This window comes from Lynx rufus, unplaced genomic scaffold (assembly GCF_022079265.1).
Source record: "Lynx rufus isolate CCGP_SWC_20201006 ecotype Redwood Valley unplaced genomic scaffold, mLynRuf1.p SCAF_5, whole genome shotgun sequence".
Classification (NCBI taxonomy): domain Eukaryota; kingdom Metazoa; phylum Chordata; class Mammalia; order Carnivora; family Felidae; genus Lynx; species Lynx rufus.
In genome coordinates, this window is record NW_025814867.1 from 71759201 (window position 1) to 71772890 (window position 13690).

The 13690-nt window shown below is 40.3% G+C and overlaps 1 protein-coding gene across 5 annotated transcripts in view; it reads right to left on the reverse strand.

Moving 5' to 3' along the window:
* The window catches only part of PEX5L (peroxisomal biogenesis factor 5 like), a 164597-nt gene that overhangs the window by 12554 nt on the left and 138353 nt on the right, over nucleotides 1–13690 (reverse strand). For all 5 annotated transcript variants that reach the window (XM_047099709.1, XM_047099710.1, XM_047099707.1 and 2 more), the window contains one exon: nucleotides 2184–2300. In XM_047099709.1, coding sequence (XP_046955665.1) covers nucleotides 2184–2300 — 117 coding nt within the window. The remainder of the gene's footprint in view (nucleotides 1–2183; nucleotides 2301–13690) is intronic.

Below are 13690 nucleotides of genomic sequence, written 5' to 3' on the forward strand. Positions count from 1 at the left end.
TTTCAATTTGAATTTGTGTATTTATTTTAATTAAAATTAAATTTAAATTACTGGTTTTCTTTCCTTCCTATGAATGTAGTACATTCTCACTGTATACAGTTTAGATGACATTATTTTGTTATTGAATAATATAAAAAGAAACAAAGTTACCCATAATGCTACAGCTAAATATCACTGCTGATATTCTGGAGTTTGTTTTCTCTGTTGCTCTTTTTTTCTTTTTGTTTCAATCATTTCTCCCCAAGATATAAAAAATACAGAGTTTTGGACATATTTTCGCTAAGTGCTACCATCCGTTCCCCTCAAATGTTAATGCCACATACTGTACATCTGTGTATATGCTTTGGCCCTTTGGAGGTCTACAAACCATTCCAATATCTGAGATTTTTTTTACCTTCCTGCTCCTTGAACCAGTTTTTGCCCCATGGTGGGCCATACTGCCTCATTTAAAATGCATATTTTAAAGCTATAGATTTTTTATTTCAAAAATGTAAAAAATACAGAATTTATAAATAATCTAATATTTTTATGAATATATAAATTAAATAAATAAGCTTATATATATATATGCAGTTTTGTAGCTTGTGCCCCATTTGGTTTTTAAAATTATCTATCTTGTGCCTAAACTTATTTAATTAAGTTTCTACTGATGGACATTCAGGCTACTTTCAACTTTTTTATTATCATAAATAAGATTAAAGTGAAGATCTCATGCTCAAATCTTTGTCTGCATATGATTATTACGTTAGGATGGACTTCTAGAGGGCTTCATTAGACTTAAGGCTATGAACTATTTTGGAGCCCTTGATGTGTATAACTGTTTTTGAGAAAGTTTGTCTCAAGTTAAACTCTTATTGGAATTATCTGAGAGAAATGATTTGTTGCAACTTTACCAGCATAGATTATCATAATGTCCTTCTAATTTGATAGATACAAATAAGCTAGTCTGTTGGTGAAGCTACTAAGGTTTTAAAATACACTAAATGGAGACCTTCATTCTCCACTGGCATTGAGAAAGACAACCCCCCTTATCAAAGCCACAGGGTATGACCAGTTTATGTAGTGGTATAACAGATATGGGGTCCCGGGGACGAGAATCTCAGGGCCCAGCCATGCCTCAGGTGCACGAATTATAGCCTAGAGTCTGACAATCTGTATCAATGTCTTCTCTTCTTGCTTAGTTTTGATTTCATTGTGGAAAAGAGTTATTTTTAACAAGATAGTTCTTCGGATTTTATGAGAATGCCTGGCCTACCGAGGGACAGAGAATGGTGTGGTAAGGAAGACGTTTTAATGAATGACTATGTAGGTTAAAAATCCCCTAAGATTGGAGACTATTCATCATCATATCTACTACAAGGTAGGCATTTAATAAATATTTGTTGGATTGAACAAATTGAAGTTATCCAGAACTGAATACTATTGAGACTTCCTCTACCATAAAAAGTCCATAATACAAACATATATATGTATGTGTGTGTGTGTGTGTGTGTGTGTGTATCCCTTGAGTTAGAAAATTCCATATTTTTTTCTATCTTTTGAATCATTTCAATTTATTTTTGAAAATGTTTTTAAAAGCATAAATCCAAGGGCAACTGGGACATCATGGGTAATTTGGCTGGTTGTTCACTGAACTCTCACATTTGCTGGGGCTCCTATCAGGAGAATATCTTTGAGGAATCCCCTTGGGACTGGACCTGGCTGTGTGAAGGGTATCTTTTCCATGTAGTTCTTTTGTGAGCTGTGTGAGGACCCTGTGAAATGTAGCCCTAAGCCCCCACTTCACTCCCCTGTCCATTGATACCATTTCTGTTAGCTCATCCACATGGCTCACATGAATGACTGACAAAAAACATTGTGGGATCAGTCAGTTCTTGTTCCAACCCACCCTCAATGTCAGTCAGTTCAGTAACTTGCCAGCAGTCAGGATCCAAGCTCTTGTTGACTGCCAAACCGTATTAACATTGATAAAAATAAGGATATTCCATTTCAGCTTTGCTGTCTTCACACATTGGATGATTATATTGTTTTCATCTACCAGAATTTCTTCTCGGTCAGATTGACATTAAATTGTCTGTTTAATTCTTAACATTTTCACAAAATAGTTATTAACTAATTTATAAAAATATGATGCAAAGAGGTTGAGAAAACTGGTTAGCATATATAAGAACAGAATTGGTCACCTTCTCACTAGCTGAGATTGTAACTTGGTTCTGGGCTTCTTGGTTCTCGGATATCCAGTTCCTCCGGGCCATTTCTTCCCATTCTGCTTGCATCTTATCCCAAAACTCTGTATCTGACTAGGAGATAGTAAACATGAAGACAGATGGATTTAAGAACGTGCTATGCCACTTGGGTTATTTCTAGGAAGACAGTTTTACTCATAGATCAAAAGGAGTTCTTAGGAGGAATAAAATGTTCAAACTGGTCACATCCAATGATACTCATGGTTGAAGAGCTTCTGGAGGGTACTTAGTGGTCAAAGTGTTGAACTGGATTAGCTGTGACTTTCTCCAGCAGGAAAATAGTTACCATCTGAAGAACCGATATCATATATACCAAATTCAACTAAAAATCCATTACTTGAGCAGTTTCAAGTGTGGGTACCAGCCACATATTTTAGGAAGGATGATGGTCTTTCTTAGAGTCGCTCTCAGGATATGAGGAATTAGAGCAGTGGCTTTGGGACTGGAGGGGCAGTGACTTGGGGAGGCAGCTGGCCATGAACAAGGGAAAATAACATTAGTTAACCCTACTCTGTGCCAAGCACTGTGCTGGGAGAAAACTGAGTCTAGAGGATTATGGTCCTAAAGCTAGGATTGCACAGGATCAGAACCTCGGTCTGGCTTCTAAGCCCATGCTCATCACTTTATGGCAAGCATGGCCTCGTAGGGCTAAAACATTAAGGAGACTGTCTTTTGGTGTGAACTTAATGGAGTCCTTTTAGTTAAGGTCTTACCAATGGCAGGATGATTTTTTGGAAAATATTACTTTGTGTTTTTCTCTTTATAATTTCCTTCATGTCTTCCAAAAGGGAAACCAGGACATTGGCTCTCCTTTACTTCAGGGGAGGACTGAAGCAGAAATTTTCTGCAAGATCTGTCCCTGGTTAGCTTCTATTTTGTTAAGCCTTGAGAGAGTACTTTGGGTGTCCTGGTGTGAGGGGAAAGGGGCAAATATTTTAGAGAACCTAAGAGAGGAAGGGGAAATTTTCAGGGGTGGGAAAATAGAAGGAGGGTGGTGGGTTCTGAGATGAATGGGAGACTGGTGCTTAGCTTTTACGTTTTCCCTGCAAACTGGCCTGACCTCCAAGAGGGTGCCAGAGGGTATGGCTGGGGGGCTGACTTGAACTCTGATTCCCACGTGGCAGGGACATCGAGAGAAACTGGATTTCAAGGAACCACTTGGGGCTTGTCGGCTGTTAGCCATCAGCATGAACAGATGGAGGATGAAGACTCTGCCCTTGATTTCTGACACCCCATAATCCTTCCATATTTGGTGCCTGAGACTATGTTACTTTCCAGTTGGTAAGAGCGATGCTTAGACACCACTTAATTTTCTTTAAAGAAAACAAGGGATTTTCCCTTGAACATCTGAGTGTGGGACTGACATGCACGCTCTACCTGCAAATCTCAATTTCTATGATTCTAAGTCCTGTGACTTGCTGACACTTTCAGGGTTGCCCTTCACCTTTCAGTCCTTCTATCTTACCATCTTCTCTACCCTCGTGCCTGATAGTGGTTGTTCTCTGGTGGGAACTCTTCACAGTTGCTCCGAATGATAATTCTAAGCTTATTTCTTCCGGAAGTAAATGTTCGGGGATTAAGGGCCAACCCAATCTGTTTAATCCAAGGCTTCTAAGTAAGTAGTCGGTCTTGGCATTCTCCTTTATTATGTCTACACTATGCCTTCCTACCACAGGAATGGGTCCTGTCCCTTCAGCAGAGGCCTCCCCTTGACGAAGGCTCAGGGCAGCAGGCACCTTGACAATCTGTGTCTGAGATGCTAGAAGCACATGGAATGGCCACCACTCATCCAGGTTAAGGTTAGGAATAAAATCCAAAATTTATTTTTTAACAAGTCTTTTTAGTAGAATTCCAAATTGTGCAAACAGATTGATCTCCAATATACAAAAGCAATGGCTTGATAATAAACTAAAAGGACATACACTGCCATGTTAAGAGTAATCTGTCTTTGAATGAAGGGATAATGGGTGATGTTTTTCCTGCTTTATACTTTTCTGCACTTTCTGAATTTTCTAAGTATGCATTGCTGTTATAATTTTTTAAAGGTTCAAAACAACAATGAAGAAGAACAACTATCTGACCTTTGTAAATACCACAAAACTGAATATCTAAGTCCTGAGGAATTTGAAAAAAATTTCGGAGACCTGGGGGTCTGGGTAGCTCAGTCAGTTAAGCATCTGACTCTTGATTTCGGCTCAGGTCATGATCTTGCAGTTTGGGGGATTGAGCCCTGCAGTGGGCTCTCAGGTGACAGCGTGGAACCTACTTGGGGTCCTCCCTCTCCCTCTCTTTCTGTTCCTTCCCTACTCATGCTTTCTTTCTCTCAAAATAAATAAATAGACTTAAAAAATTTTGGAGACTCATTTTCTTGAATAGCTTTTCAAAAATGTAGTTCAGCTTCTCTGCATAGAAACAAAGATAAATCTATCAAGTGAATTTTATAATGTTTACTGATTTTCCCAAGTCTTCTGAATGAAATAATGAAGAAGATTTTGTAACATGTACAGCTGGTTTACAAAAGGATGCATCACCTTTCCTGTAGGTTCAAATTAGAGTTGTGGATGCATAAATAAGACTGCTATAGGAAACAGAACCTCAGTTAAGGTGAGGCTGTCAGGCTCTTATTTAACGAGATACTCCAGGACTTACCACTTAGAACAAATTATGCTGACTAATTAAAGTGCACAGCACAGTTTCATTTAATTACAGATGAATACTTTTAGCACAATTTTCATCCAGTCTCAGAATCCAGATTTCATTCATGTAACTGCAATTAACACTGCTTCTTTTTTTCTATTTCTAATCAATCTTAGAGAAACCTGAAACATATTTGAATTTTAACCATTGTAGATAGGACTGAAGGGATTTTATGTATTGATGATTTTGTTAGCTGTTCTGGGATTTTGGTAGATTGTTTTTTATATTCTACAGGTAATAAGCTATCTGCCTACATCAGAAATGAGCTATTTGCAATCTACTTTCAGTTTTAAAAATGATTAAAACAGTGGTTGATATTCATGAAAAGCTTGGGATATGTGGTATCGTGGTTGAGAAGGGTAGCCCTCTGCTCAGGTGGAACTGGGAGAAAAATGTGGCTCCATCACTAACCTTCTGCAAGACCCTTAACTCCACTAGGTCTCATTTTCCCTATTTTTTTTAAATTTTTTTTTAATGTTTATTTATTTTTGAGACAGAGAGAGACAGAGCGTGAACGGGGGAGGGTCAGAGAGAGGGAGACACAGAATCTGAAACAGGCTCCAGGCTCTGAGCTGTCAGTACAGTGCCCGATGCGGGGCTTGAACTCACGGACCGTGAGATCATGACCTGAGCTGAAGTCGGCCGCTTAACCAACCGAGCCACCCAGGCGCCCCTCATTTTCCCTATTTTTAAAGTGAACATATAACAGTGATCTTGGTTAGTTGTTATGAGGATTAAATGAGAAAATATATCTGTGGCATGAAGTATATGGTAAATGTTAAATAAGTGTAGGTGTGTTCATTAGTGTTTTTGTATCACTGAGAAAAATATAAAGAATAAAATAAAGATCTCACCTATAACCTCAAAGCCCAAATATACATCTATGAGTATCCTGGTGTTTTAATTTGCTGTAAATACGTACCCTCTTCCAGATAACTTTCCTCTATGTAAATCTTTCCCTTCTACTTAATTATTCAAAAATAGGAGCAAAGTTAAGAGATTATGGAAAAAAACCTGTTATGTAGCAATTAAAATGGTATTTATGAAGAGTTATTACAACATGGAGCAGGCCTTGGGCCTTTATAAGTAGTATGATCATAATGATAGAAAACAACAACAAATACTGTGTTGGGGAAAAAAGACTGTAGAGAAATGCACCCATAGTACTACTTTCATGGTTGTGAGTAGTTTGTCCCATTACCATTCCTTGTATTTTACAGCATTTCCAAAATTTTCTATTGCTAGCATGTTATTTATTTTTATTTATTTTATTTAAAAAAACATTTTTTTGATGTTTATTTATTTTTGAGAGAGAGGCAGAAACAGAGCATGAACGGGAGAAGGGCAGAGAGAGATGGAAACAGAATCTGAAGCAGGTTCCAGGCTCTGAGTTGTCAGAGACCATGACCTGAGCTGAAGTGAGACGCTTAACTGACTGAGCCACACAGGCACCCCTATTTTTTAATATAAAGTTTATATATTTATCTTTCAGAGAGAGAGAGAGCAAGCAAGCAGAGGAGGGGCAGAAAGAGAGGGAGACAGAGAATCCCAAGCAGACTCTACACCGAGCGTAGAGCCTGATGTGGAGCTCAGACTCACACACCTGTGAGATCATGACCTGAACCGAAACCAGGTGTCAGATACTTAACCAACTGAGCCACCCCGGTGCCCTGCTAGCACGTTATTTTTGTGAAAAAGTAAGATTTGGTTAAAAAATACTTCTTTTCAATTTCAATTCCTCCATGGTCTTTCTCCAAAAGACCCTACACTAGAGGCATCTCTTGCTTCTTCGAATTCCTTCGAATTAATATTCTGTATCAGTGGTTGGAAAGAAGAGAGTTGTGTGCTTCTACTAACCCTGTAAACTTGAACAAGTCATTTAAAGTCACCTGTACATTTTTTTTTTTTTTTTTGTCCTCTGTAAGGTAAGAAGTCTGAATTGATTAGACACTCAGGTTTGTTTACACAGATTGACTCAAAAGATCAGAATAAGGGGGATGGGAAGCAGGCTTCTAGTCTGTTCACTGATCTCTAAAAATTATACTTTAAAGCATTTTCCCAAGAATAAAGCTGACATTTTCCCTTTACTTTTTGACTGTAAAACTAGAACATAAAAATTTCTATAAGAACCATGACAAAATTAAATATTAATGAAATTAAAATATAAAGAGTAAAAAAATCAGCAATTTAATTTAGAACCAGGGACTTTTAAGGAAGAACAGCATATTGCCAGTTCTCATTCACCACCCTATTTTGGTCATCCTTGAGTTAAAGCAGAGATACTTTCAATTTTGTAGTCAAACATAATTGTTGATTAGAAGGATCCTGGGGTTGCGCTGTGAAAGAACTGTTTGATGTAAGATTGAATGCCCATTGTGTCTGTGAGGAGTCTGACTTTCTTTTTCTTTCTTTAGACATCTATTGATTAACTGTCACTGGATCAAAACTTAAGCAATCCATTATCTGTATGCAGAAGAAAAGAGGCATGGCAAGAAATGAAAATCACTGTGTAAGCTTGTGTAAAATATTTGCCACAAACAGTTTTTGTTAACGTGAAATTATGTGCGGATCAGTTAGAGACCTTACTGCCCTGGGATCTAGTAGCCCAGGTTAGCAAAATGTGGCCAAAACATCTGTACTCACTTATCTTATTGACTAAAAGCTAATAGTCCAAGATTCCATGTGGCTGCCCAAAGAACATACTCAACCTGGGGCTGCAAGAATAGATGGTCAGCATCCTGATGGAGGATGGGATAGAATTTTGATTGGTCAGAATTAGTTTGAGCTCCGGGTGTAGTCCTGGGGGGGCCATGTAGTGAGGGGCATTGGCAAACTGGCATCTAGTCAGGCAAGAGTGAATCGGCAGGCAGGAGTAACCTGGTTTATGAAACAATTCACTGGTAAAGCAATGCTCACAGGGTGATGGAGCTGAGTAAGCAGGTTTAGCCTTGTCTTGCAGACAGAAGGACTAGGGTGAATGAATGGCAGTTCTTGGGGGGCAGATTTTAATCAAATGCCCGAAAATGTAATGGGCTGCTTCCTCCTCAGAAGACTGGGTTCCCCAACATTAGAAGTCTTTAAACAGAAGTGCAATGACCAATGTGAGAAGTGCTGTAAAGACGATTCACAGATTAGCTTGACCTAATGAATTCTATGGTCTCTTAGGACCCTGAGTGTGTCTGATCGAAACATTATCAATGAACTGACAAACTGAGTCAAACAGGAAGGCTCAAAATTAATAAAATCTCTATGAGATAAGAAAAGGGTCACGCATGCCCCTTTCTCAACCTAAATGGTATAGGGAAGAAAATCCATGGGCTTTGGCATCAAGTAAAACAGGTCACAAAACTGGCTATGTCCCTTGTCAAGAGACCTTTGGCAATTCAGCTCACCTCTTTAACTCAGTTTCTGGTTTGTAAAATGTAGAAAGTCTCCTGAAGTGGTTGTGCAGATTAAGTGAAACAATGTATGTGAAGTGCTTAAAACTAGTAACATTAAGAACAAAGGAATCAGTAGTTACTGTAATTTTATATTCATAAATGAAAAAAATTATTTCTCAGGATAGGGAGGGTGCAATAGCATAACTTGTTAACTCCGTGGTTCAGAAATGTTGAAAAACAAAAATATTGGTACTAGCACTCAACATAGATTTTCTGGTTGCCTCTGGGTTAGACACGCTTCCTTGTTTAATGAAATCGGCCATCACTGAAGAAGTTGGCAGGCACATGGCAAATAGCCTGAGGCTTTCACCAAACAATGTGGTAGCAGGCTGGCTGCAGAAATGTGGGGAGGAAAAATTGGAAATGATGGAAAGGAGAGGAAAGGGCACAGGAGGTTAGAAATAATTTAATACAAGCTTGAGCAGGATGTCAGAATCTAAGATATTTTCCTGTTCTTTCTAGTCTTCCTCCCAGGGCAAGCTGCAAAGAGGAATGGAGTATTAATGCACAATAAGGAAAACTTGTCCTTCAAACGGGTATGGTCATTTTTGAAAGAGATTTTAGCATATTCATTAGCAAATGAATGCCTTTGTGGAGCCAAAGTTTGACAAGATTATATCAGTTTGTGGCTCCATTTGGTGTCTGTATTCGCAGCAAAGAACTACTCTTATAGGTGCACTGGGCCTGGAGGTTTGCAGACCAAACCTGGGGTTTGCTGCTGCTTTGGGCATAAGGTTTTGTGGGGCCGATTTCTCAGCAGGCTTCCTGGTGGCTCTTTGGGCAGCTGGTGATAGAGGACAACAGGGCTACTTTGTGATAGGCATAAGGAGATGGGAGCATGGAAGCCTGGCTGGCTCAGTTAAAAAAGAAGATGGGAGGGCCCTGGGGTTTGAGCCTTGCCTCACATCCATACGGTCACAAGTCCTGTGATAAAGGAAGTGGCATGTGGATGGATAGTTGCAGTGCAAGCCCTGACAGTTGGCTTTCTTTTTGTAAGGCAAATGCCTGACTTAAGTTTTGATTGATGAGGCATCCACTTCAAAATGGCTATCTTGATAAAAGACACCTTGCCGTTAGATCAGGAGCCAGGTCATGCATCGCCCCCTCCCCCACCCCTACTCCCAAGGCTACTTTGTTTTAGACAGCTTGGTTGATTTCAATAACTGACCATTTGGGCTGGTTGTTTTTTCCTCCTCCCAGGCTCTAAATTCCTGCACTTCTGTTTTAAATGAGTCAATGGTTTAAAACCAATGAAGAATGTGCCCTCAAAACTCTAGGTCCCCTGCCCTCAACCCCAATAAAAGCAGAACCCTGGGCCTGCTCTCTTTCTCTCTACCCATGACCTCACTGTGTGGCTCCAGGTGGGCCATGTAATTTTTCAGAACTTATAAGAAACATTTTCTCTTTCAAAATTTCCTGGTGGTTATTGCTGAGAGCATCTTGAAATCATAATAAGAACCACAGGCGCTGGTCCAGCCACAGCACCGGTCATTGATAGGCTGAGACCAACACAGAACAATAATGAACTAAAGGCAGTGTGATTCAGTTCCGGGGGGGGGGGGCATTTCGTCTCCTTCGACCATGTTCACAAGCGGTGAAAAGTTACTGAGAACCTCCCTACTAGCTGTAATAAAATAAGGTATTAGAAATATGTACTAAACCCCAAGTACGTGTCTGCACTTTGCATTACAGCAGCATTAAAGAATAAAACAAAAAACTTAGATGTGAGTGCTACTCTCAAGATGCTTACAGTCTAAGTAAAAGCAGAGGCAACTGTAATTCAGGATACAGTAAACAAATGGTGCAAAAAGAGATGAAATCACTTGCTCGAAGTCACATTATTTTTGTTAAGTGAAAGAGCCAGAATTTTTTTTTTGAGAGAGAGAGAAAGAGAGAGATAGCTAGAGAGCGCAAGCATGTGCGAGTGGGGGAGGGGCAGAGGGAGAGGGAGAGAGAATCTCAGGCAGACTCCACATCCAGCATGGAGCCTGATGCCAGGCTCGACCTCAGGACCATGAGTTCACGACTTGAGCTGAAGTTAAGAGTTGGATGCTTAACCGACTGAGCCACCCAGGTGCCCCTCATTCTTTCTTTTTTCCGGAAGATTGCATCTTCCAAATTGGCTAAAATGGTATTTCCGGTCCCCCATCCTCTTCGGAACCTTGCCACCCTCCTTGAAGGAGGTGGAGTCACTTGCCTGTCTTTGAACACTTGCTTTGACAAATAGAATGCAGCAGAAATGACGTGCTGTGACTTTTGGGGCTAGATCCTACAAGGTGATGCAGGTTCTGCCTGCTTCTCCCTTTTCCTCTTGGGAAGGAAAAGGGTTCACATTAGTCAGGGAGATAACGGACTCTTTGGGAAGGTTGCAGCTGTAAGTGGGAGGCTGAAGCTGTGGCAGGGTTTGGAAAAAAAAATGGATAAACATATTCTAGACCTGCCTGGGTTAGGTGCATAAGTGAAGTGTCACAACTTTCTGATAAGGCCCCAATAAAAAGTCAAAGACAAAAACCCTTGGCAGTTACCCAGTTGGGACCCCTCTCACTCTTGAGAGCTTTGTACTTTCCTCAATAAACTCTATTGTTTCGCTCACTCTGTTGTCCATGAAACTCATTCTTTGACTCTGTGAGACAAGGACCAGCACCTCTCCCACACTCTTGTAACCCTGTCAGGACAGCTCACTCCTGGAATCTAGCTAGCTAGATGGCTAGATATCTAGCAAGGAAGCCCAGGCCTCAAAGAAAGGTCACATGTAGGTGTTCTAAGCCATTGCAGCTAAGGTGTCAGGTGACTATTGGCATAAGCCTGACATTTGAGTGAGAATGCCTTTGTTTGTTTGTTTTAAGATTTTATTTTTAAGCAGTCTCTACATGCAATGTGGGGCTCAAACCCACAAGTCCAAAATCAAAAGTCACATGCTCCACTGACTGAATGAGCCAGGTGCCCTGAGAATGCCATTGGATGGTTCCCACCCCTCACCATCTCCACGAGGCTTTGAGCCACACCGACATGTAGTGGAATAAAGATGAATCATGCTCTCTGAGACTTACCCAAACTACAACTTTTGAGCAAAATAAATATTGCTTTTTTTAAGCCACAAGTGTTGGAGTAATTTATTACACAACCATAGTAACTGGAACATACTTTAGGTTGGAAGACTGGAGCATGGGAGGAAGACTAGATGTAGAGAGTGACCTTAAAGGGTTGGCAGGAGAATGAAGTGTGGTAGCATCTCCCCAAAGAGTATTCTAGAAACAAAGAGTTCTGTAGTCAAATGAGCTTGAGAAACCTTAGGTTAACCCAGAGGCTGTCAATTGGTAGCCTAGGGGCCCAATCTAGCCAAGAGACATGTTTTTTTCCCCACTCAAACTGGATGTAAAATTTCCATCAAAACCCAGATTTCAGACATCTCATGAAGATATGCTAATATTAGGCCCACGTGGACCAGAAGCAGCAACTGTCAGGTGGAACTTGTAGTTTCCACTTCATCACAGCCACCACCAGATCACTATCTTTACCCACCTGGCTCCTGGAAGTAGCTTGTTTGCAACTTCTGGACAAAAGTGAACGCGTTCCTTACTGCATGACTTCCCAGGATGTTCATATGCTAATGTACATTTTAAATCTCTCAGTGGGGATGTAAACAGTAGTCACTAAATGTATTTACCTTGAAACTCTAAGTGTGCATCTGTCATTAGGGTTCTCTAGAACACAGCTTGGAAAATGCTGATGTAGAGACTCAGGGCATCTGAAGTTCTACAAAAACAGAACTCTTTGGTGGGATAAATTCGGTATATCCTGAGAAGCTCAGGGGTAGGAATTTACCACATATAGTTTGTTTTCATGTGGCTTTTTCCAGTGAAACTTATCTCCAATTAGCCAGCAGGTTCTCTAATCCTCACATCTGCTGTGTGAATCAGAATTCTTCAAGAATCTGTCATTGTTATTGTTCCAGAAGAGGAAATGAAACCCAGAATGTGGAGGGAAGAATTAAAATGCTTTTTGTCTGTTTTTAAGAAGACAACTCATTTGATGAGTTTATCATTTCAATACTAGCTATTCATTTAAAATGGCTTTGAAAATACATATAATTACATATACAGATTGGACAAAGACTGGAAGGAATATGAAAAAAATGAAAATAGTTAATTTATTAATGTCATGGGAATTCTAAGGAGTTCCTAGCTAGCCTTTCCTCCCCCAACTTTCTGATTTCCCAAATTGTTGTTTCTTTTAAAATAATTTCAATAAGAGAAAATCTTTGATAAAGAAATTATTTTTTTCTGGTGACCAACAATGTTTAAATTCTATGATTGGTTCAGGGTCTGCAAAACATGCAAACATTTTTCGTATTAGAAATAGTGATTAAGAGTGGAAGTTTTGGGGTTAGACCTGGTCAGAATCTCATTCTTGCCACTTAACTGTGGTGTGACCTTGAATAAGTTACAAAGTCTATGTCCCAGTTTTTCCAAATTAAAATGATGTTGTTGGAGGAGGTAATTGAGAGGATGTGACTGCCAGTTGGTCCTAGAGCTAAACCTGGGTAATTAGAAGCTCCTCACGTACTCCCCCATCCTTTGAATGTATGGTCTGCCTACGGTTCCCATAGCAAAAGCTGTTCTAAGGATGCGGCCTTGAGAGAGGAAGGTGTTATTGAGACCATCTGGATGGTATATGTGACTGAACCCAGTGAAGGCCCCTATATAAACTTTTTAAGATTCTGGTGGGCAGGTGTGGAGATCTCTTCTTGCAGCCACATAAGATAAGCCTTGTATGCAAGTTTCCTTTCTTATTAAATCTGCCACCTACCAATTTAGAGTGGTCGCCGTTTTCATAGGTCTCTCCTTGCCTTCTGTGTATGGGCCCAGTTTAGGAACCAACAGTTGGTGAGCCAGCTAGGAGACCAAAGTAATGGGCCTTGGGAAAGAGGCATTCACGGGGGAAGTCCTGTGTTGGCCACCGATCTCTATGTGAGGAGAGGTGGTCACGTATGTTAGATGCTCGTGGACCACCATGTGAGTCTCAGGACACCCTGAAAATGCTAGCAGGTTTGATATACGTGTTTGAGAAACTACACATAGCACACTGCAGCAAAGAAGGGAAATGAGTGGCTGCCACAGTGGGCTGGCCTCTCATGTGGGCAGCTTGGCTGGTCACTGATGCCCAACTAGAGGCTGAAGTTGAGTTAGAAAGTTGGAAGAGCTGAGCTATAGAAGGACAAGCAGTTGTCCACTACTTTGCTAGCTTTGGGGCTGGCAGAAAAGGTGGGAGAGGAGGATAATAAGTTGAGGAACTTGGTGGTCAATT